This window comes from Syngnathus scovelli, chromosome 8 (assembly GCF_024217435.2).
Source record: "Syngnathus scovelli strain Florida chromosome 8, RoL_Ssco_1.2, whole genome shotgun sequence".
NCBI lineage: Eukaryota > Metazoa > Chordata > Actinopteri > Syngnathiformes > Syngnathidae > Syngnathus > Syngnathus scovelli.
The window spans coordinates 7,387,761-7,408,945 of NC_090854.1; the positions used below are offsets into that span (position 1 = coordinate 7,387,761).

General features: G+C 50.3%; 1 protein-coding gene across 1 annotated transcript; it reads right to left on the reverse strand.

Moving 5' to 3' along the window:
* Window positions 1-4,478: 4,478 nt before the first annotated feature.
* LOC137840504 (phospholipid-transporting ATPase ABCA1) lies at window positions 4,479-19,497 on the reverse strand. Its single transcript, XM_068651541.1, is given in 7 exon segments — window positions 4,479-4,657; window positions 14,204-14,320; window positions 17,754-17,955; window positions 18,058-18,241; window positions 18,243-18,319; window positions 18,502-18,651; window positions 19,345-19,497. Coding segments are annotated over 7 exon segments (1,062 nt in total).
* Between the last annotated feature and the right edge of the window lie 1,688 nt (window positions 19,498-21,185).

Genomic DNA, 21,185 nt, shown 5'->3' on the forward strand with positions numbered 1-21,185 from the left:
TCGGGCGGCAACCCTAACATGCGCCGCAATCGGCGGCACCTCTAACATAAACGCAATCTGTGGCAACTCTCACATGAACCGCAATCTGCGGCAACTCTGGAAGTCTGTACCGCAATCGGCAGCAACTCTGGAAGTTCGTACCGCAATCGGCGGTATTCGGAAGGCGGGTCTGTGCGCGGCGGCAAGAGCCATCACGCGCCGCAGCAGTGGGAGTGGAGCCAGGGACAATCGCGGGTCCGACGCAGCTGGCTTGGATGTCTGCTGACGTTCGCGGGTCCTGCGACGCTGGGGTGGAGCCCGATGGCGGCCGTGAGTCTGATGACGCCGGGAGGCACTCCAATGGCGGCTGTGGGTCCGGCGTCGCGGCAGCAGAGTCCAATCGCGGCCGCAAAGCCGCTGGCGCTAGAAGCACCCCGATGGCGGCCCCGAGTCCGGCGTCGCCGGAACAAAGTCCGATGGTGCCCACAGGTCCGGCGTTGCGCCAGCAGAGTCCCAACGCTGCCGCGAAGCCCATGGCGCTGGAACATGCACGGATTGGTGGTTGAGGATTGGGCATCGCAGCAGGATCTGATGGAGGAGGGGGGTTCAAGCGCTGGTCGTTGTAGTGGTCGGATCATTCTGTCACGGATCGGGTGGAAATGGAGCAGGACGACCAAATGCAGCTTGGACCAGGGTTTATTGAAGAACGCAAACTAACAGACTCGGCAACTGACATGTCTTAGCAAAACCTAACAACGAGACTGACCAAAAAGTCGTGAAACAAAAAGACAGGGTGACATTACCAATGACAGGAACAGGAACCAAAAAGACATCATGACATGAACACACAACAATGATCCGACCGGGAGTGAGGGGCAGACAGGACTTTATACACTACAGGTAACAAGAGGCAGGTGGGAATAATCAAACTCATCATGGGCACACAGGAAGGGAGGGGCGAGCACACAGTCAGAAACCAAGACAACCGACACTTAGTGGAACAGCTGGGGCTAAGGCATGACAATGCAGAGTAAAAAGAATACTGAGCAGTAGGTACAGTGCAATCAGGTAAATATGAGGTGAGTTATACTATGCGGGATAATATACAAGAGGGACGGGTGCGGATATGACTGGCTAAGTATTTACAATAAGGTGCAGTAGAACAAATATTTGCAGGCGGTACTAGAATGCTAATTATAAATATAGGGTTATAACTATATATAGTGTCTGTATAATCAGATATGAACAGATATGTACAAGCGGAGTAAGAGTGATGAATAAATATATTGATTATATAGAATTATATGCAGATATGGACAGTATATTTATTTATTTGTTTATTTATTATTTATTCATTGTATGTGCCTTCTTGTTTTTACTTTTTGTATTGTTTACTTGAATGTTTTGTTTGTCCGTGGATCAATATAATATTATATATATATATATATATATATATATATATATATATATATATATATATATATATATATATATATATATATATATATATATATATACTATGTCTACCAGTAATCAGATACCCTTCAGGACCACAGCAAGCTCCCTGAACAGAACCCAGTAACCATCAGAGTGGCAGACATCCAGAGAAGAGTCTCAGGAATGAAAAACTGGACAGCACCAGGCCCTGACATGATCCACAGCTACTGGCTCAAGAAACTTACAACTCTCCATGAGCGCCTGGCAGCACAAATGAACCAGCTGCTAAGGGATGGGACTCACCCTGAATGGCTAACCCAAGGGCGTACGATCGTGATCCAGAAGGATCCTTCAAAGGGTCCAGTCCCATCCAACTACCGGCCAATCACTTGCCTCTCCACAACATGGAAGCTGATGTCGGGCATAATATCAGATAAGATCAGCGGGCACATGGATCAATACATGAGCACTGCTCAGAAAGGGATTGGTAAAAATACCAGAGGAGCAAAACATCAACTCCTGGTGGATAGAACAGTCACCCAAGACTGCAGAACCAGACGTACCAACCTGAGCACTGCCTGGATTGATTACAAGAAAGCATATGACTCAATGCCACATACTTGGATCACTGAATGCTTGAGGCTGTACAACATCAATGGGACTCTGAGAACCTTTATCGCCAACTCGATAAAACAGTGGAAAACCACACTTGAAGCCAATGGCAAGCCACTTCCACACGTGACCATCGAATGTGGTATATACCAAGGAGACGCTCTGTCCCCAATGCTGTTCTGTATAGGACTGAACCCCCTCAGCCAAATAATCAACAAGACGGGCTATGGATACCAACTCAGGAATGGGGCCACCATCAGCCACCTCCTCTACATGGATGACATAAAGCTGTATGCGAAGAACGAGCGGGACATTGACTCCCTGATCCACACTACCAGGATCTACAGCTCTGACATCGGAATGTCATTCGGACCTGAGAAATGTGGCCGCATGGTGACTAAAAGAGGAAAGGTAATCCACACAGAGGGGGTCTCACTCCCAGAAGGAACAATAGCAGACATTGAGGACAGCTACAAATACATTGGAATTCCACAGGCAAATGGCAACCTTGACGAGGAAACAAGGAAAGCATCCATCCATCCATCCATTTTCTGAACCGCTAAGTCCCCACGGGGGTCGCGGGCGTGCTGGAGCCTATCCCAGCCGTCATCGGGCAGTAGGCGGGGGACACCCTGAACCGGTTGCCAGCCAATCGCAGGGCACACAGAGACAAACAACCATTCGCACACGCACTCACACCTAAGGACAATTTGGAGTGATCAATCGGCCTACCAAGCATGTTTTTGGGATGTGGGAGGAAACCGGAGTGCCCGGAGAAAACCCACGCGGGCTCGGGGAGAACATGCAAACTCCGTACAGGGAGGGCCGGAGGTGGGATCGAACCCGCACCCTCCTAACTGTGAGGCGGACGTGCTACCCAGTGCGCCACCGAGCCGCCACAAGGAAAGCAGCCACAGCCAAATACCTCCATCGAGTAAGGCAAGTCCTAAAAAGTCAGCTCAACGGCAAGAACAAGTCCCTAGCCATTAACAGCTACGCCCTACCAGTAATCAGATACCCTGCAGGAATCATACGGTGGCCAAAGGAAGATATACTGTTGGGTCTAAATACGATTAGACATTAAATCACTCGCTGGAATGAAGAGGAGAAGACAACCAGAACAGGTTTACTCGCGAGGAGAACGATAGAGAAAGCAATCTCAGTTACAACCTCCATCAGTTCTGAGTCCTTACTCCACGTGCCCCTCTTTTTAATGTTATGGTTGCCCTGGTTACAGAGGCGTTGCTACACTAAAGGGAGGGGGGATTGTGTCTGTAGCAACGCTGATTAGCAAAAGAATGTAGTGTGGTGTGAATTAGCACTTCGTTGTTGGCTCGTGACCCCCCGCAGAGGCCGTCCCCAGCTGTCCTCCCTCACAGTTGGCTGACTCTTCCTCGACCAGGGTCAAATACCCTGAAGCACGTTGATTGCCGCTTTGCTGTGGAACAAATGCAACTAGACCTTTGCTAACTTTATCTACTTGGTAATTAACACATAATAATAATAATAAGTAACTTGTCCTAAACATTTCAACACACATTAAACAAATGTGAGGTAACCGGTATGCAGTTCCTTAAACAAACATTGAGTAAATATGGGATAACTTTTATGCAACTTACTTCTAACTGTATGTAACCTTTAAAAAAGAAAAACAGGTCTGATAAACTACAATCTATGAACCAAACCTATATCTAAATGAAAAGAAATGAAGTTCCTGTGAATCAAACAAAGACCATGTCACCTATGCAAATAAGCCCTGCTCATTGTTAGTGAAAGCCTCTTACGGGAACCAAAACACACAGACAACATCAAGACAGGAAGGATACAAATGGCTGACAGGGATCAAAAGACATCCCTATCACTAAAAAGGAAGAACCTAGATAAAAGGAAAGATAAACTCGTAAAGGCGAGGCCTCCAGGTCTGGCAGGCCAAAGCTTCACTTAAAATTATTCCAACATATACAGACCACAGATATCAAGACACGGAAGCTCCTAACCATGCATGGAGGGTTCCATCCCAAGTCCAGCACCCTGAGATTGTACACTAGCCGTAAAGAAGGAGGCCAAGGACTAGCGAGCCTGAGAGCCACTATCCAAGATGAAACATCCAAGATCCGTAAGTACATCAAGGATAAGGCCCCAACGGATCACGTGTTCAGTGAATGTCTCAGACAATGGGCATCAAAGGAAGATGAGGTGTTGGAGGGACCATCATGGGAGGACAAGCCCCTACATGGGATGTACCACCGAAACATAGCTGAAGTGGCTGATATCCAGAAATCCTACCAATGGCTAGAAAAAGCTGGTCTGAAGGACAGCACACTGAGGAACACACAAGGAAACAATTGGAGACGAGACGTGACAATTTGGGCATTAGATAATGGAAAAAGGGACATAGCTGCAGCTTTAACTGAGACAAACATTTGTGAAACATTACAAAACTCAATCTGCTAGTACATGGCAGTAGTTTTTCCTGCTCCATTATGACCCAGAAATGAGGTGATCTGTCCCTCATAGAAGTTCAGGTTGAGGTGGTTGACAGCCATCATGTCTCCTTTCTTGTAGATTTTCACCAGGTTTTTTATGCTGATACCAAGCACCAGGTCACTTGGATCTGGCTCAATGCAATCTAAATTCACCCCCCAAAAAATGCTATGAAGAGACTATCAACTGCTATATCAACAAACTACACCAATGTTAAAATGACCATACAGTAATTTAAATATAGTATGCCCTGATTTTTGTCCCTGAAGATCACACACTAACAAAATCATAACATAGGTCAAAATGAGTTTGTGACCTTAAAGTGTACACGAGGAGGTCCTAGATGTGGTGTCCCCCATGTCTGTGTCTAGTCTTATATTTGCCAAAATAATCCCCCTCTCTATCATTTAATGCACGGCGTCATGTTGGAATGGATCATGTCATGATGTTGATCCACCACTTGCAATTGAGTGGATTGCTAGATTGCTTGTCAATGGATGGAATTTTTTCTTTGTGTGGGTGCATGTGCGTGCGTCCGTTCACAACTGCCATCCCAGGTAAAATTGCTGTGTCACGTCTCGTCTCCAACTGCTCCACTATGTGTCTGTTGTCTTGGTTTCTGTCTGTGTGCTCGCCCCTCCCCTCCTGTGTGCCCATGATCAGTGTGATTGTTCCCACCTGCCTCTCATTACCTGTCGTGTATAAAAGTCCTGTCTGCCCCTCACTCCCGGTCGGATCATTGTTAACGTCATGATGTCATTTTGGTTCCAGTTGCTGTCATTGGTAATGTCACCCTGTAATTTTGTTTCACGTCTTTTTGGTCAGTCTCGTTGTTAGGTTTTGTTAGGTAATGTCAGTTGCCGAGTCTGTTAGTTTGCCTAGTTTGAGTTCACCAATAAACCCAAGCTGCACCTGGTCGTGCTGCTCCATGCTCCACCCGACCGTGACAGAATGATCCGACCACTACAACGACCAGCTCTTGGACCCCCCTCCACCACCAGCTCCCGCTGCGACGCCCGATCGTCGTCCGAGCTTGTTCCAGCGCCATGGGCTCCGCGGCCGGCATCAGACTTTGCTCCCGCGACGCCAGACCCACGGCCGCGCTCGGACTTGCTCCCGCGACTCCGAACCCGCGGTCGCCACCAGACTTCGCTCCAGCGACGCCAGACCCGCGGCCGCCATGAGACTCGCGGCCACCATCGGGCCTCACCCCGGCGTCACTGGACCCACGGCCGTCGTCGGACTTCTTGCCAGCAACGCCGGACCCGCGGTTGTCGCCGGACTTTGAGCCAGCTGCACCTGGCTCCACTCCCACTGCTGCGGCGCATGATGGCTCCTGCCGCTACGCACAGCCACGCCTTCTGAAATGCCGCCGATCACGGTACGGACTGTCAGAATTGCCGCCGATCGCGGTACAGACTTCCAGAGTCGCCGCCAATTGCTGTACGGACTTCCAGAGTCGCCATCCAAATGCATTCTATGTTTGGGTTGCTGCCCGAGTGCGGTTCATGTTTGAGTTGCCGCAGATTGCGGTTCATGTTAGGATCGCCGCCCGAGTGCGGTTCAGGTTATGGTTGCCGCCCGAATGCGGTTCATGTTATGGTTGCCGCCCGAGTGCGGTTCGGTTCCCCAAGTCGCCGCCCGTGTGCTGTTCGGTTCCCCAAGTCGCCGCCCGTGTGCGGTTCGGTTCCCCAAGTCACCGCCCGAGTGCGGTTCTGTCCCCCAAGTCGCCGCCCGTGTGCGGTTCTGGTTCCCCAAGTCGCCGCCCGTGTGCGGTTCGGTTCCCCAAGTCACCGCCCGAGTGCGGTTCTGTCCCCCAAGTCGCCGCCCGTGTGCGGTTCTGGTTCCCCAAGTCGCCGCCCGTGTGCGGTTCGGTTCCCCAAGTCGCCGCCCGAGTGCGGTTCGGTTCCCCAAGTCGCCCCCCGAGTGCGGTTCTGGTTCCCCAAGTCGCCGCCCGTGTGCGGTTCGGTTCCCCAAGTCGCCGCCCGTGTGCGGTTCGGTTCCCCAAGTCGCCGCCCGAGTGCGGTTCTGTCCCCCAAGTCGCCGCCAGAGTGCGGTTCTGTCCCCCAAGTCGCCGCCAGAGTGTGGTTCTGTCCCCTAAGTCGCCGCCAGAGTGCGGTTCTGTCCCCTAAGTCGCCGCCCGAGCGCGGTTCTGTTTCCCCAAGTCACCGGCCGAGCGCGGTTCGGTTCCCCAAGTCGCCGCCCGAGCGCGGTTCGGTTCCCCAAGTCGCCGCCCGAGCGCGGTTCTGTCCCCCAAGTTGCCGCCAGAGTGCGGTTCTGTCCCCCAAGTCGCCGCCCGAGTGCGGTTCGGTTTCCCTAGTTTTTTTTTTTGGGACGTTGGGAGCCGTCCCTTGTGGGGGGGGGGTTCTGTCATGTCTCGTCCCCAACTGCTCCACTATGTGTCTGTTGTCTTGGTTTCTGTCTGTGTGCTCGCCCCTCCCCTCCTGTGTGCCCATGATCAGTGTGATTGTTCCCACCTGCCTCTCGTTACCCGTCGTGTATAAAAGTCCTGTCTGCCCCTCACTCCCGGTCGGATCATTGTTAATGTCATGATGTCTTTTTGGTTCCAGTTGCTGTCATTGGTAATGTCACCCTGTCATTTTGTTTCACGTCTTTTTGGTCAGTCTCGTTGTTAGGTTTTGTTAGGTCATGTCAGTTGCCGAGTCTGTTAGTTTGCCTAGTTTGAGTTCACCAATAAACCCTGGTCCAAGCTGCACCTGGTCGTCCTGCTCCATGCTCCACCCGACCGTGACATGCTGAGGTGTCATTTACATTACAATCGATTATAACAGAGTCCATCCATCTATCCATCTTCTCCCGCTTATCCGAGGTCGGGTCGCGGGGGCAGCAGCTTTAGGAGGGACTCCCAGACTTCCCTCTCCCCAGCCACTTCATCCAGCTCATCCCGGGGGATCCCAAGGCGTTCCCAGGCCAGCTGAGAGACATAGTCTCTCCAGCGCGTCCTGGGTCGTCCCCGGGGTCTCCTACCGGTGGGACATGCCCGGAACACCTCCCCAGGGAGGCGTCCAGGAGGCATCCTGATAAGATGCCTGAGCCACCTCATCTGGCTCCTCTCAACGTGGAGGAGTAGCGACTCTACTCCAAGTCTCTCCCGGATGACCGAGCTTCTCACCCTATCTCTAAGGGAGAGCCCGGACATCCTGCGGAGAAAACTCATTTCGGCCGCTTGTATCCGAGATCTCGTTCTTTCGGTCACGACCCATAGCTCGTGACCATAGGTGAGGGTAGGAGCGTAAATCGACCGGTAAATTGAGAGCTTTGCCTTTTGGCTCAGCTCTCTCTTCACCACAACGGACCGGTACAGGGTCCGCATTACTGCCGACGCTGCACCGATCCACCTGTCGATCTCACGCTCCATCCTCCCCTCACTCGTGAACAAGACTCCAAGATACTTGAACTCCTCCACTTGGGGCAGGATCTCATCCCCGATCCGGAGAGGGCATTCCACCCTTTTCCGATCGAGGACCATGGACTCGGATTTGGAGGTGCTGACTCTCATCCCGACCGCTTCACACTCGGCTGCGCGAGAGCTTGAGATCACGGCCTGAAGAAGCCAACAGCACCACGTCATCTGCAAAAAGCAGAGACGCGATGCTGAAGTCCCCAAACCGGACCCCCTCAACGCCTCGGCTGCGCCTGGAAATTCTGTCCATAAAAATTATGAACAGAATCGGTGACAAAGGGCAGCCTTGGCGGAGTCCAACCCTCACTGGGAACGAATCCGACTTACTGCCGGAAATGCGGACCAGACTCTGGCATCAGTGATACAGTGACCGAACCGCCCTTATCAGTTGGCTCGGCACCCCGTACTCCCGAAGCACCCTCCACAGAACCTCCCGAGGGACACGGTCGAACGCCTTCTCCAAGTCCACAAAACACATGGACTGGTTGGGCGAACTCCCATGCACCCTCGAGGATCCTGCCGAGGGTGTAGAGCTGGTCCACTGTTCCACGGCCAGGACGAAAGCCACACTGCTCCTCCTGAATCCGAGGTTCGACCTCCTGACGGACCCTCCTCTCCAGCACCCCTGAATAGACCTTACCAGGGAGGCTGAGGAGTGTGATTCCCATGTAATTGGAACACACGCTCCGGTCCCCCTTCTTAAAGAGGGGAACCACCACCCCAGTCTGCCAATCCAGAGGCACTGTCCCCGATGTCCACGCAACGTTGTAGAGGCGTGTCAGCCATGACAGCCCCACAACATCCAGAGCCTTTAAGAACTCCGGGCGGATCTCATCCACCCCCGGGGCCTTGCCACCGAGGAGTTTTTTAACTTCCTTAAGTGACTTCGACCCCAGAGATTGGAGAATCCGCCTCAGAGTCTCCAGGCCCTGCTTCCTCAATGGAAGGCGTGTAGGTGGAATTGAGGAGGTCTTCGAAGTATTCTCCCCACCGACTCACGACGTCCCGAGTCGAGGTCAGCAGCACACCATCCCCACTGTAAACAGTGTTGATGTTGCACTGCTTCCCCCTCCTGAGACGCCGGATGGTGGACCAGAATTTCCTCGAAGCCGTCCGAAAGTCATTCTCCATGGCCTCACCAAACTCCTCCCACGCCCGGGTTTTTGCCTCAGCAACCGCCGAAGCCGCGTTCCGCTTGGCCATCCGGTACCTGTCAGCTGCCTCCGGAGTCCCGCAGGCCAAAACGGCCCGATAGGATTCCTTCTTCAGCTTGACGGCATCCCTTACCGCCGGTGTCCACCAGCGGGTTCGGGGATTGCCGCCACGACAGGCACCAACGACCTTACGGCCACAGCTCCGGTCGGCCGCCTCAACAATGGAGGCGCGGAACATGGTCCACTCAGACTCAATGTCCCCCGCCTCTCGCGGGACGTGGGAAAAGCTCTGCCGGAGGTGGGAGTTGAAGCTCTTCCTGACAGGAGATTCTGCCAGACGTTCCCAGCAGACCCTCACAGCGCGTTTGGGTCTGCCAGGTCGGACCGGCATCTTCCCCCACCATCGGAGTGATCAGTTGACAGCTCCGCCCCTCTCTTCACCCGAGTGTCCAAAACATGCGGCCGCAAATCCGATGACACGACTACAAAGTCGATCATCGAACTGCGGCCTAGGGTGTCCTGGTGCCAAGTGCACACATGGACACCCTTATGTTTGAACATGGTGTTCATTATTGAAAATCCGTGTCGAGCACAGAAGTCCAACAATAGAACACCGCTCGGGTTCAGATCAGGGGGGCCGTTCCTCCCAATCACGTCCTTCCAGGTCTCATTGGCATTGCCCACGTGAGCATTGAAGTCACCCAGTAGAACGATAGAGTCCCCAGAAGGAGCGCTCTCCAGCACTTCCTCCAGGGACCCCAAGAAGGGTGGGTACTCTGAGCTGCCGTTTGGTGCATAGACACAAACAACAGTCAGGACCGTCCCCCCACCCGACGGCGGAGGGAGGCTACCCTCTCATTCACCGGGGTGAACCCCAATGTGCAGGCGCCCAGCCGGGGGGCGATAAGTATACCCACACCTGCTCGACGCCTCTCACCGTGGGCAACTCCAGAGTGGAAGAGAGTCCAGCCCCTCTCGAGAGGGCTTGTACCGGAACCCAAACTGTGCGTGGAGGCTAGTCCGACTATATCTAGTCGGAATCTTTCTGCCTCGCACACCAGCTCGGGCTCCTTTCCAGCCAGAGAGGTGACATTCCATGTCCCAAGAGCCAGCTTCTGCAGCCGGGGATCAGACCACCACAGTCCCTGCCTTTGGCTGCCGCCCAGCTCACATTGCACCCGACCCCTTCGGCCCCTCCCACAGGTGGTGAGCCCATGGGAAGGGGGACCCACGTTTCCATTTCGGGCTATGCCCGGCCGGGCCCCATGGGCGAAGGCCCGGCCACCAGACGCTTGCCTTCGAGCCCCGCCTCCAGGCCTGGCTCCAGAGGGAGGCCCTGGTGACCCGCGTCCGGGCGAGGGAAAACAAAGTCCATTTATGTTTTTCATCATAAGGGGCTTGGGTGAGCCGTGCTTTGTCTGACCCCTCACCTAGGACCCGTTTGCCATGGGTGACCCTACCAGGGGCATGAAGCCCCCGACAACATGGCTCCTAGGATCATAGGGGCACGCAAACCCCTCCACCACGATAAGGTGACGACTCGCGGAGGGGTATATGGATGGATGGATGGATGGATGGATGGATGGATGGATGGATGGATGGATGGATGGATGGATGGATGGATGGATGGATGACTTGACTTGCCATGGCGACTGCAAAGAAAACGAGGAAAGTTAACGGTGAGGGCTGTCGCTTTCAAGAGAAATAACAGAGTCATGTTATTAAAAAACAAATTTCAAATTACCATATTTTCTGCACTATAAAGCGCACTGGATTATAAAGCACACTTTGATTGAATTTATTTTATAAATTACTTCATATATAGGGCGCACCGGATTAAAAGGCGCATAGAAAAGAAAGCTACAGCATCAAACGGGTTGACTAGGGTTGCGGTATGCATCCACTAGATGGTGCTGTGCTAAAGGGAATGTCAACCCAGTCAATGAGGTAAAGTCCAACTCCCTTTCCGTATGAAAGTGATACGGTTTGGCTTCTTACTTGGTCCGGCAACCCCACAATTTTTTTTTATTGTCATAAACTTTCTTTAGTTGAAAAGAAAGAAACGAGCGTGTGCGTTGATGCGTAATGCGTTGATTAGCTTCTTAGCTTTGGTGAAGGGCTTGTTTAAAGTTAAAGTCCCAATGATTGTCACACACACAACTGGGTGCGGTGAAATTTGTCTCTGCATTTAACCCATCCCCGAAGGGAGCAGTGGGCACCAGCGGTGCCGCGCCCGGGAATCATTTGCTGATCTAACCCCCCAATTCCGACCCTTAATGCTGAGTGCCAAGCAGGGAGGCAATGGGTCCCATTTTTATAGTCTTTGGTATGACCCGGCCAGGGTTTGAATCCACAACCTTCCAGTCTCAGGGCGGACACTCTACCACTAGGCCACTGAGCTGGTATGTGCTGCGGTGAGGAATGGCGGTTCACTGTGACTGCCTCCTGACAGGCTTACTTGTATGTCAATCAAGTGATGGGATGGAGTCTAGCCTATAGAAAGAATGTTGTCTTTTTAAATGTCATGCGATCGACCAGTCGTAGCTTACTTCAGTGACGCACCTGACCACGGTTGCCGTAATGCTGAAAGCGATGCAACCTTGTAATTTAGTCGTACTAAAACGTACTGAAATATTTTGGCAGAGGGCTGTGTACAACCAGTATGGATCAACAAAGTCATCAATTGATCTATATATAAGGCGTTCTGCATTATAAGGCACACTGTTGTTTTTTGAGTAAATTTTGAGTAAAAAGCTCAGTGGCCAAGTGGTAGAGTGTCTGCCCTGAGTCTGGCCGGGTCATACCAAAGACTATGAAAATGGGACTTGTTTCCTTGGAATTGGGGGGTTTGATCACCAAATGATTCCCGAGCGTGGCACCGCTACTGCTCCCCTCTCCCCGAGGGGATGGATCAAAATCACAGGGGGATGGGTTAAATGCAGAGGACACATTTCACCACACCAAGATGTGTGTGACGATCCTTGGGACTTTAACTTTAAGTTTTTAAGTGGGCCTTATAGTGCGGAAAATATGGTATACTTTTGGACAAAAGCCAGTTTGTAACAATTGGCTCCCACTAACTAATTTCCCCTTAAATGACACAATTATAGTTTAATACAAATGATCATTATAATTATAGTAAAACACAATACGTATATAAATGTGTTTATAGTACACTGTATTTTTATTGCTTGATGGCTGCACAATGCTGTCTCACTTGCTACTACCCAAAAATCTACTTTTAACGTGTGAATTATGTGCCTTTTAACTGGCTCATATTTATGACCTCACTACATGGTACAACTGTCTACGGTTAGACAGTTAAACCTGTGGCCGAAACTTCAGCTGCGTCTGGCTCATATTTCTGACCTCACTATATTGTGCCACTGTCTAAACTACGGTCCGCAGCCCACATCCGGCCCACGGGGCCGTTTAATCCGGCCCGCCGAACCTAAATAAATTGTATTGTTAAACTTTTTCTTTGGTCATTTTCCCTGCAATTACCATGTTTACCCAATAGATGGGGAAGCGCCCGCCCGCGCATTTACTCCCGGAAGCCGTGTCAGAAAGCTCGGTGCACAGTCATAAGTGCGTGTACGTTCTAAGTAGTACGGACCCGGCGCACTCTGCACTCTATTTCCATCAGTGCCGAATTTCGAGTGTGGGCTGTGATGTCAGCATTCTCGTAATTCGCGCGCTGAGCTTTCAGATACAGTTTTAAAGGGCTAGAGACACCGGTATATGTATAAATCGGTTTTAGTTAGCTTATGGGCTTATAAATATAAATTGACGCTCGAAACAACGAAAAGGAAGCTGTTGCTCTGAAAAATATAATTTAAATTTGCCGCACAGACGAGTTTGACTGCACCGAGCCGCCAGCCGGAAGTGACGTCTCATGACGCCAACCTAACCAGAGTGACGGGAGGGGCACAATTCAGAAAATGTGCTCAGCTCAGCCCAAGTGAACTGCTAGATTCATCATATTCTGCGTCAAAAGAGGTTTCTGAATCGGATAAAATGATGCTAATATTGCCGCTAGAAACGGAGCTGTCGCTATCATCTGCCATGTTGTTTGGGTTTGTTGACATCCAGAAGTACAACTTGTGACGTCACAGTAATGGCGCCGCCAGTTTGGCTTCGTGCGGGACCCGATCGATAAACTGGCATTTCATTTCAGCTTTATTCTTAGTAATCGGTGTCCATTTTTAATTTCCAATGCGGCAAATGTGTTCACTTTATACATTCTATCAAATTTCGTTCTAATTGAAAAAAAAAAAGGGATGTCTCTAGCACTTTAATGGCACCCACAAACCTTCCCCTGGAATCCTTCCATTAAAATGAGTGGCCCGTGGAAAAGAAAGGTGGACACTAAGTGTCGAGTGTTTAAAAAAAGAGTGGACAATTTGGCTCAACCTTCGTGTGTGAGCAGACGTTCAGCCACATGAACGTCAACAAAGCCCATCACAGATCTAGGTTAACGGACCGACACCTCGGCTCTATCCTAAAAATTACCACAACAAATTTTACTCCAGACCATGATGCACTTGCAAAAAAGGGAGACCAACAATACTATTTATTTCTTTATTACTTTATTTAGATGTATTCTTTCACTGATTCTTTCAGATGATGTATTTGGTCAGAATGTTTGCCGTTTGATGTGATTTCGCCTCATTAGATAAACATATTTCATAAATCTGACCTGCAGGCGCTGAAGTGATGGAAACTATTATTCATAATAACAGTGTCGTATATAATGAGAATCACTGATAGTAGTTTTTTGGTGAAATATTTTTTTAATGCTGTTAATAAATGCATTTGTTTTCAAAAAGCTTTTTTTGAATATCCATGCTTTACTACCTACTGAAAGTACAAACCTTTTATGCAATGACCTTTACATGTCACTTCTATTACTTCACACAAACACTACATCCATCTGCTCCTGGTTCGGCCCCCCAGTCTAAATTCAGAACCAAATTCGGCCCGCCAGTCAAAAAGTTTGCCAACCCCTCGTCTAACCTGTGGCCAAAACTTGGGCTATAAGGAAGAGTATTAAACCCATAGACTGTGTTAGAGTCCACTAAGTTATCTGCATTAGTCAGTATGTAAGTTTCACCTTCATCCAGGTCCTTAGAAGCTGACGGAATCTGCCCGCTGACCACCACCGGAACTCCTCTCCAATAGTTGATGTCAAAGAGGAGGTACCATGGCTGTGGTATGCCATATTCAGCTGAAGCATACACATCATCCAGGTATGTTATTGTTACAAAACCAAAGTCAAAGCAATTTATGCCATAGTAATTAATTAGAAACAATAAAACAAAATACATAAACACAAAATTTTAAATATTCAGTTCAAGTCTGTCATTGTGCCTTTGGATACTGATGGATTGGCTTCTCAATTTGAACCCAAGTCAGCCGCAAGAACGATTTCTTCAGCCAATTTGAAAATACGGTAATCGTTCGCCAATTTGTGCTTCACTTATTGTGTGGCTTCACTATTTTGCGGATTTTTATAAAAATAATTCGTGGCAAACTCAACTAACTGACCAGGAATGCCGAAAAAGTATTTAAATACATGCCCTGATGAGCGGGTAACAAGGGACAGATGGCAGCAATGAGCGGCTTTCGCACAGAGCACACCTGTGAGCAATGTGCTGACTGATCACAAGCGCGGGAGGCAGCAGCCAGCCACGCGCGAGGGAAAAGAATCAGCTGGTGCAGGAAGAGTTGGGACTCGAGACACGTGACAATAGTATAGTTGTTCTTTTACTGTAAAGCAAGGGTGTTAAACTCTGGCCCGTCGGTCAAATTTGGACAAATTCTGCACCGACTTTGTGTCAATACTAAAATTACAAAGTGTCTTTACTAATAGAGATATTGCTAGCAAGTTCTATTATCTATCATTCATCTTTTTTTTCTATTTAGCAGTTTTTACTAGTCTCTGATTTCATCAGTTTGTTGTGTACACGTTCATACAGTTATTTGGGTTGACAGTCATAATGCCCCTCTGAAGGAAACTATGATGCGCCCATGACAAAAATGAGTTTGACATCCCTGCTCTAAAGGTACAACACATGCACAACAGTGTGAGAATGATTAACAAGGGAACGGGGAAGCTTTATCTTTTACAAAAGTATGGGGGAGGTTTTATAAAGCCTTAATTTTAGTGTAAAGGACCACAATGCAACAGAAGATTTGTGGGCAACCACGACCCACTTTGGTTTTGCTCAGCATGATCTCCCCAGGGTTAGTGTGGTGTGTCAATCCTGATGGTGGACTCTTTGAATTGCTTGACAGGTAAATCACATTTTCTTCATACGATAAACTTGCACTACATCCGACTTACTGAGGGAAATGTGGATCGCACTCTGGCACCGGTGATAGTGTGACCAAACCGCCCTTATCAGCACCCCTCACAGAACTCCCTGAGGGAGAAGGTTGAACACCACAAAACGCATGTGGACTGGTTGAGCGAACTCCCATGCATCCTCGAGGATCCTGTCGAAGGTATAGAGCTGGTCCACTGTTCCAAGGCAAGGACGAAGACCAAGAGATCCGACCTCCCGACGGATCTCCAACACCCCTGAATAAACCCTACAAGGGAGTCTGAGGCAGTGTTCCCTTTAATTTTTCAAGTGTCTGTGCAAACAAACAAGCTCCCGTGCACACTGTGGACCACTGTTTGCAAAACCAGATTGATTGATTAAATAAAAAAATTAAAAATAAAATAAATAAATAAATAAATAAAATATTGTTAATGACAACTTTAACTTGCTCGGGGTTGGATTTTGTTTTGTGTGACAGCTCGTTCCTTTTCTGTCGGACTTTTGCGCTCTCTCGCAATAATGTACCGATCCTCTGTCCCATCTTGAGTCTTCATACAATTTCAACAGCTTTCAAATGATATTTCTGCTGAATGTGACGCTTGAGCTAGTCCAACTTCCATTCCTTCCATATTTTTCCCTCCGTAAACTCGCCCGCCACTTTGGCTTTCACTGCATGTTTAGCAGGAGACCTTTCTCATTTAAAAAAGAGAAATCCTCTTTCCTCTTGTACTTGCACACACTCCGGCAGCTATTCAATCTTAAAAGAACTGCCACATCTCTTATTTGTTTTGGCTTAGCGAGTGGATGTGTCGCTACTCATTCGTTTTGCCATGATTAGCTAATTTAGCATTTGCATCGCTTGACTCCACCGCACTGTCGTTAGCTAGTTAACCTGCGCGGCACGGATGGGCAGGACACATGTTCAGTGTCAATCCTATGATTGGCTATCTAGCGTAAGTGAACCATATCATATCATTGGCTGGACACCTGTCAATTACTGATTTACACTACAAAAAGGCCCAGAAAGAAAATCATTCGTCCACTTAGATTGATGCTGAATTTTATTTTGTGCGCATCATGGAGTTTCTTGTGCGACCAGTGCGCAATTGCACAGCTGCGCAGCTTAGAGGGAACACTGTTCTGAGTTGATTCCTCTGTCGTTGGAACACATCCTCCATTACTCCTACTTAAAAAGGGGGACCACAACCCCAGTCTGCCAATCCAGAAGCACTGTCCCCAATGTCCATGTGATGCTGTAGAGGCGTGTCATCCAGGACAGCCCCACACCATACAGAGCCTTTAAGAACTCCGGGCGATATGTACTCCCGGGGTCTGCCAGCGAGGAGCTTTTTAACTACCTCTGTGACTTCAACCCCAGAGATGGGAGAGGCCACCTTAGAGTCTCCAGGCTCTACTTATACAATGCAAGGCGTGTCGGTAAAATTGAGGAGGTCTTTGAAGTATTCTCCCCACGTGCCGAGTTGAGGTCAGCTGCACTCCATCTCCACTGTACAGTGTTAAACAGTGTACTGCTTTCTCCTGAGGCGTTGGATGGTGGACCATAATTTCCTCACAGAAGTAGCCGCACAGAAGTCCTTCTCCATGGTGTCGCCGGACACCTCCCACACCCGAGTCTTTGTCTCAGCAACAGCCGAAACTGCGTGCTGCTTGGCCGCCCCGGTACCTATCAGCTGCCTCTGAATTTCCACAGACTAAAAAGACCTGACAGGACTCCTTCTGCTTGATGGCATTACTTACCACCAGTGTCCACCAGTGGGTTCGGCGGTTGCCGCCACAACAGGTATCGACTAGCTTACGGCCACAGGTCTCATCAGCCACTTCAACAATGAAGGCATGGAACATGGTTGACACAGACCCATCCAGGCAGAGACACATGCCTCCCTCAGGATGTGGACAAAGCTCTGCTGGTGGTGGGAGTTAAATCTCCTGCTCTCGGCTCATTAACTCCCCTACCCAAACCCCGCGATCCCAGCTAGTCTGTCAGTTTGTCCCAGTATTCCACCCGTTGGTTCTTGTGCCATCTTCTTTGCCTTGCCTTCCAGTTGCTGACCTTGCTACGTACGTTGACCGACAATGCTCCTTCGCCCCCTGCCCTGACCAACAGCCCATTGAACTATGTCGTTGCCTCCTCCTTTGGCTACTCCACAACCAATCTCCACTTCCCTCTTCACATTCAGTCAATAAAGTGTGTCGCACTTGGTTGTTCCGCCCCGTCTGTTCGTGATAGGGATGTTACAGACCGAGTTTTGATTCAATCACATGAAATTTGGAAAATGGCTATTTACTAAAAAATAAAACCAAAATTCAAACCTACCAGGAAAACAGCTTCAATATACCAGGCTGCAGAAGTATAGATGAAGGCATCCACATAAAACATCCCTAAAAATGTAGCAAGGTTGAGTGTGTCTGGCTTCTTCTTACTGGACTCTAAATTGTGCCACTGTATCCCAACAACTCTGTGTTTGAAATGACCAAAATACCCAGAGCCATATCCAAAGGCCACGGGAGACAGAAAGCTCTGAAAAAAGAAGCAAAAGCAAAACACAGCAAAATAAAAACACTTTTAAAGGCGCATTTAGCAGACATGACACATTCATTGTAAAATGTTCATATTACTTACGGCAAATATTATAGTTGTCTTAGAGACGCCTTTTGCGAACGAAAAAATCAGTGTGTATATCTCATGGAAGCTCAAGGACAGGAACCCCCCAAGTACAGAAGCCATGTTGGCGTTGGAGAAGAATGTACTCATGAGGAAACACAGTGTGATATTGGCAATGGCAAATGATATCAGGAAAAAAAACAATAGCCACACTGCTGTATGGCATGATCTCACCAAATTAGAAACAAGAAAAGAGAAACATTATTCAAAAAAGTTCACTCTAAACCACAACACATGGGCAAAACTATACAATAAAAGCAGAGATTAAAAACTACTGCGTACACTACTACTACTACATTTGAGCCTGTTCCTTCAATTTCAGTATTATTCCTTAATGCATTGAATGACAATTGTTCTTGCCTTAAACAGAGGAAGAAGGGGTATCGTAGACAGAAGGCAAACCACAAAAGTGCTGATGAACCAACTGAGCCACAGTGTGCCTACATTCAGACCCATTATTTTCATGGATTCTTTCAGCCTGGATTCCTTCTTGATAACCAGACGCTTAATGTTCATCATCACAAAAAAGATCCAGGCCAATCCCATAGCAATTGGTAAAATTGTGGTGTGTTATGAGAACAAGATGTAATTTTAGTTGAGAGATTTGTCAAATGAAACTAACAGGATGTCAGGCGCAGAGCAGGGAGAGGACTCGAATGCAGAGATTCCAAAGTTCAACAAAGTGTTTATTGTCTCCACTGATGGTCGAACAAAAAAACGCCTCACGAGGAGGGAAAAAAGGGGAAACTAAGGCGCCTCGAACCGAGGGAGAAAAAGGAGAAATCAAAGTGCCTCGAACCGAGGGAAATACAAAAACAAGATAGCGATGTAACCAAGTTAACATCGGTGAGCAAAGACGTTCAAACAAGGCTTTCTACGTGGACTCAAGGGTTTCGTGATCGCTAGTGTTCTCAGCAAGGCAAGACGCACTGGCACTGGATACGGGGAAAGACGCGGGTTATATGGACACAGGAGGGGAACACAGGTGAAGACAGTTGGTCATTGACGCAGGTGCACACACTTGGAATCAGAGGATCACGTGACCGGACGTACAGGGGAAGGACACACTGACTGGAACGAGAGGAAATCACACAATAAAACAGGAAATGATCCGGACGACACATGACAGCATGACATAACCCCCCCCCCCCTCTAGGGCCGGATCCCAGACGGACCCGGAGCATCGGGGTGAGCCGCGTAAAAGTCATCTAGTAGCCCGGGATCCAGGATATAACTACGCGGCACCCATTGCCGCTCCTCTGGCCCGTAACCCTCCCAGTCCACCAGGAAGTGCCAGCCACGGCCCTTCCGGCGCACGTCCAGCAACTTCTTAACAGTGTAGGCGGGCCCACCCCCCACCGTCCGCGGAGGTGGAGGTGCCGCGGGAGCCGGCACCATCCCACTCTCCCTCACCGGCTTGACCTTCCCGACGTGGAAGGTGGGATGCACCGCAAGGGACCGAGGCAGACGGAGTCGCACAGCCGCTGGACCGACGACCTTGGAAATTGGGAACGGCCCCACAAAACGGGGGGGGCAGCTTCCTGGAGCCCACCTGGAGGGGGAAGGTCCCGGGCGGACAGCCAGACCCGCTGGCCGGGCCGGTAGACGGGCGCCGGACGACGTCTCCGGTCAGCCATCCTCTTCACCCGGTCGCCCTGGCGGACCAGTATGGCCCTTGCCGCCGCCCAGATGCGCCGACAGCGTCTCACCACGGCGCGCGCCGAGGTTACTGACACCTCCGGCTCGCTGTCGGGGAAGAGCGGGGGCTGGTATCCGAAAACACACATGAAGGGGGACATCCCGGTAGCCGTGGTGGGAAGGGAGTTATGGGCGTACTCTACCCAGGTCAAGTTTTGACTCCACGACGAGGGGTTCTGGGTCACCAAGCAGCGGAGGCCCGTTTCCAGCTGCTGGTTAATACGTTCTGCTTGGCCGTTCGCTTCCGGGTGGTAGCCCAAAGTGAGGCTCACGGTGGCCCCTATAAGCTTGCAGAAGGCTTTCCAAAAGCGGGACACGAACTGGGGGCCCCTATCTGACACGACGTCCCGAGGAAATCCATGAATCCTGAAGACGTGGTCCATGAGCCGAAGGTAATTTGGGCAGGGCAATGAAGTGGGCCATCCACGACGGTGAGTATCGTCGTCTTACCGCTAGACACCGGCAGTCCCGTGACAAAATCCACCGAGATGTTGGCCCATGGTCGAGAGGGGATGGAGAGCGGTTGCAGCAACCCCACACGGCTGCCCGGAGTGTTCTTACTTCGCGCACAGATGGAACAGGCTGCAACATACTCCCGGACGTCTGCCCCCATGGAGGGCCACCAGAATCTTTGTTGGACGACGTGCAGGGTTCTTCGCACGCCCGGGTGACACGTGAGCCGGGAGGTGTGCGCCCAGTGGATCACTTGGGATCGTAGTTGGGGCGGAACGAACAGTCTATTCTCGGGACTTCCTCTAGGGGGTGGATCATCGTGGTTTGCCTGCTTCACCAAGTCCTCTATGGGCCAGGTTACGGCTCCCACCACGCAGTGAGGGGGAAGAATGGGCTCTGGCTCTGTGGACACCGGGTCTGGGCTGTAGACGCGTGACAGCGCATCAGGTTTGGTGTTCTTGGCCCCCGGTCTGTAAGACAACGTAAAATGGAAACGGTTAAAGAAGAGGGACCAACGAGCCTGGCGGGAGTTCAATCGCTTGGCATCCTTGATATATTGCAGGTTCTTGTGATCGGTCCAAACCAGAAAGGGGTGTTGGGCTCCCTCCAGCCAGTGTCTCCATTCTTCAAGGGCCTTTTTGACCGCCAACAATTCCCGATCTCCGACGTCGTAGTTCTGCTCCGCGGGGGTCAGCCGTCGGGACAAAAAGGCGCATGGATGGAGCTTGTTGTCGGCCGGGGATCTCTGAGACAGGACGGCGCCAATTCCCTGACTGGAGGCATCAACCTCCACCACGAACTGACGAGAGGGGTCAGGCAAGGTAAGGATTGGGGCGGTGGTGAACCGCCTCTTCAGCTCCTGGAAGGCGGCTTCAGCCTCCGCCGTCCAGCGAAACGGAACCGTCGGGGAGGTGAGAGCGTGCAGGGGAGCCGCG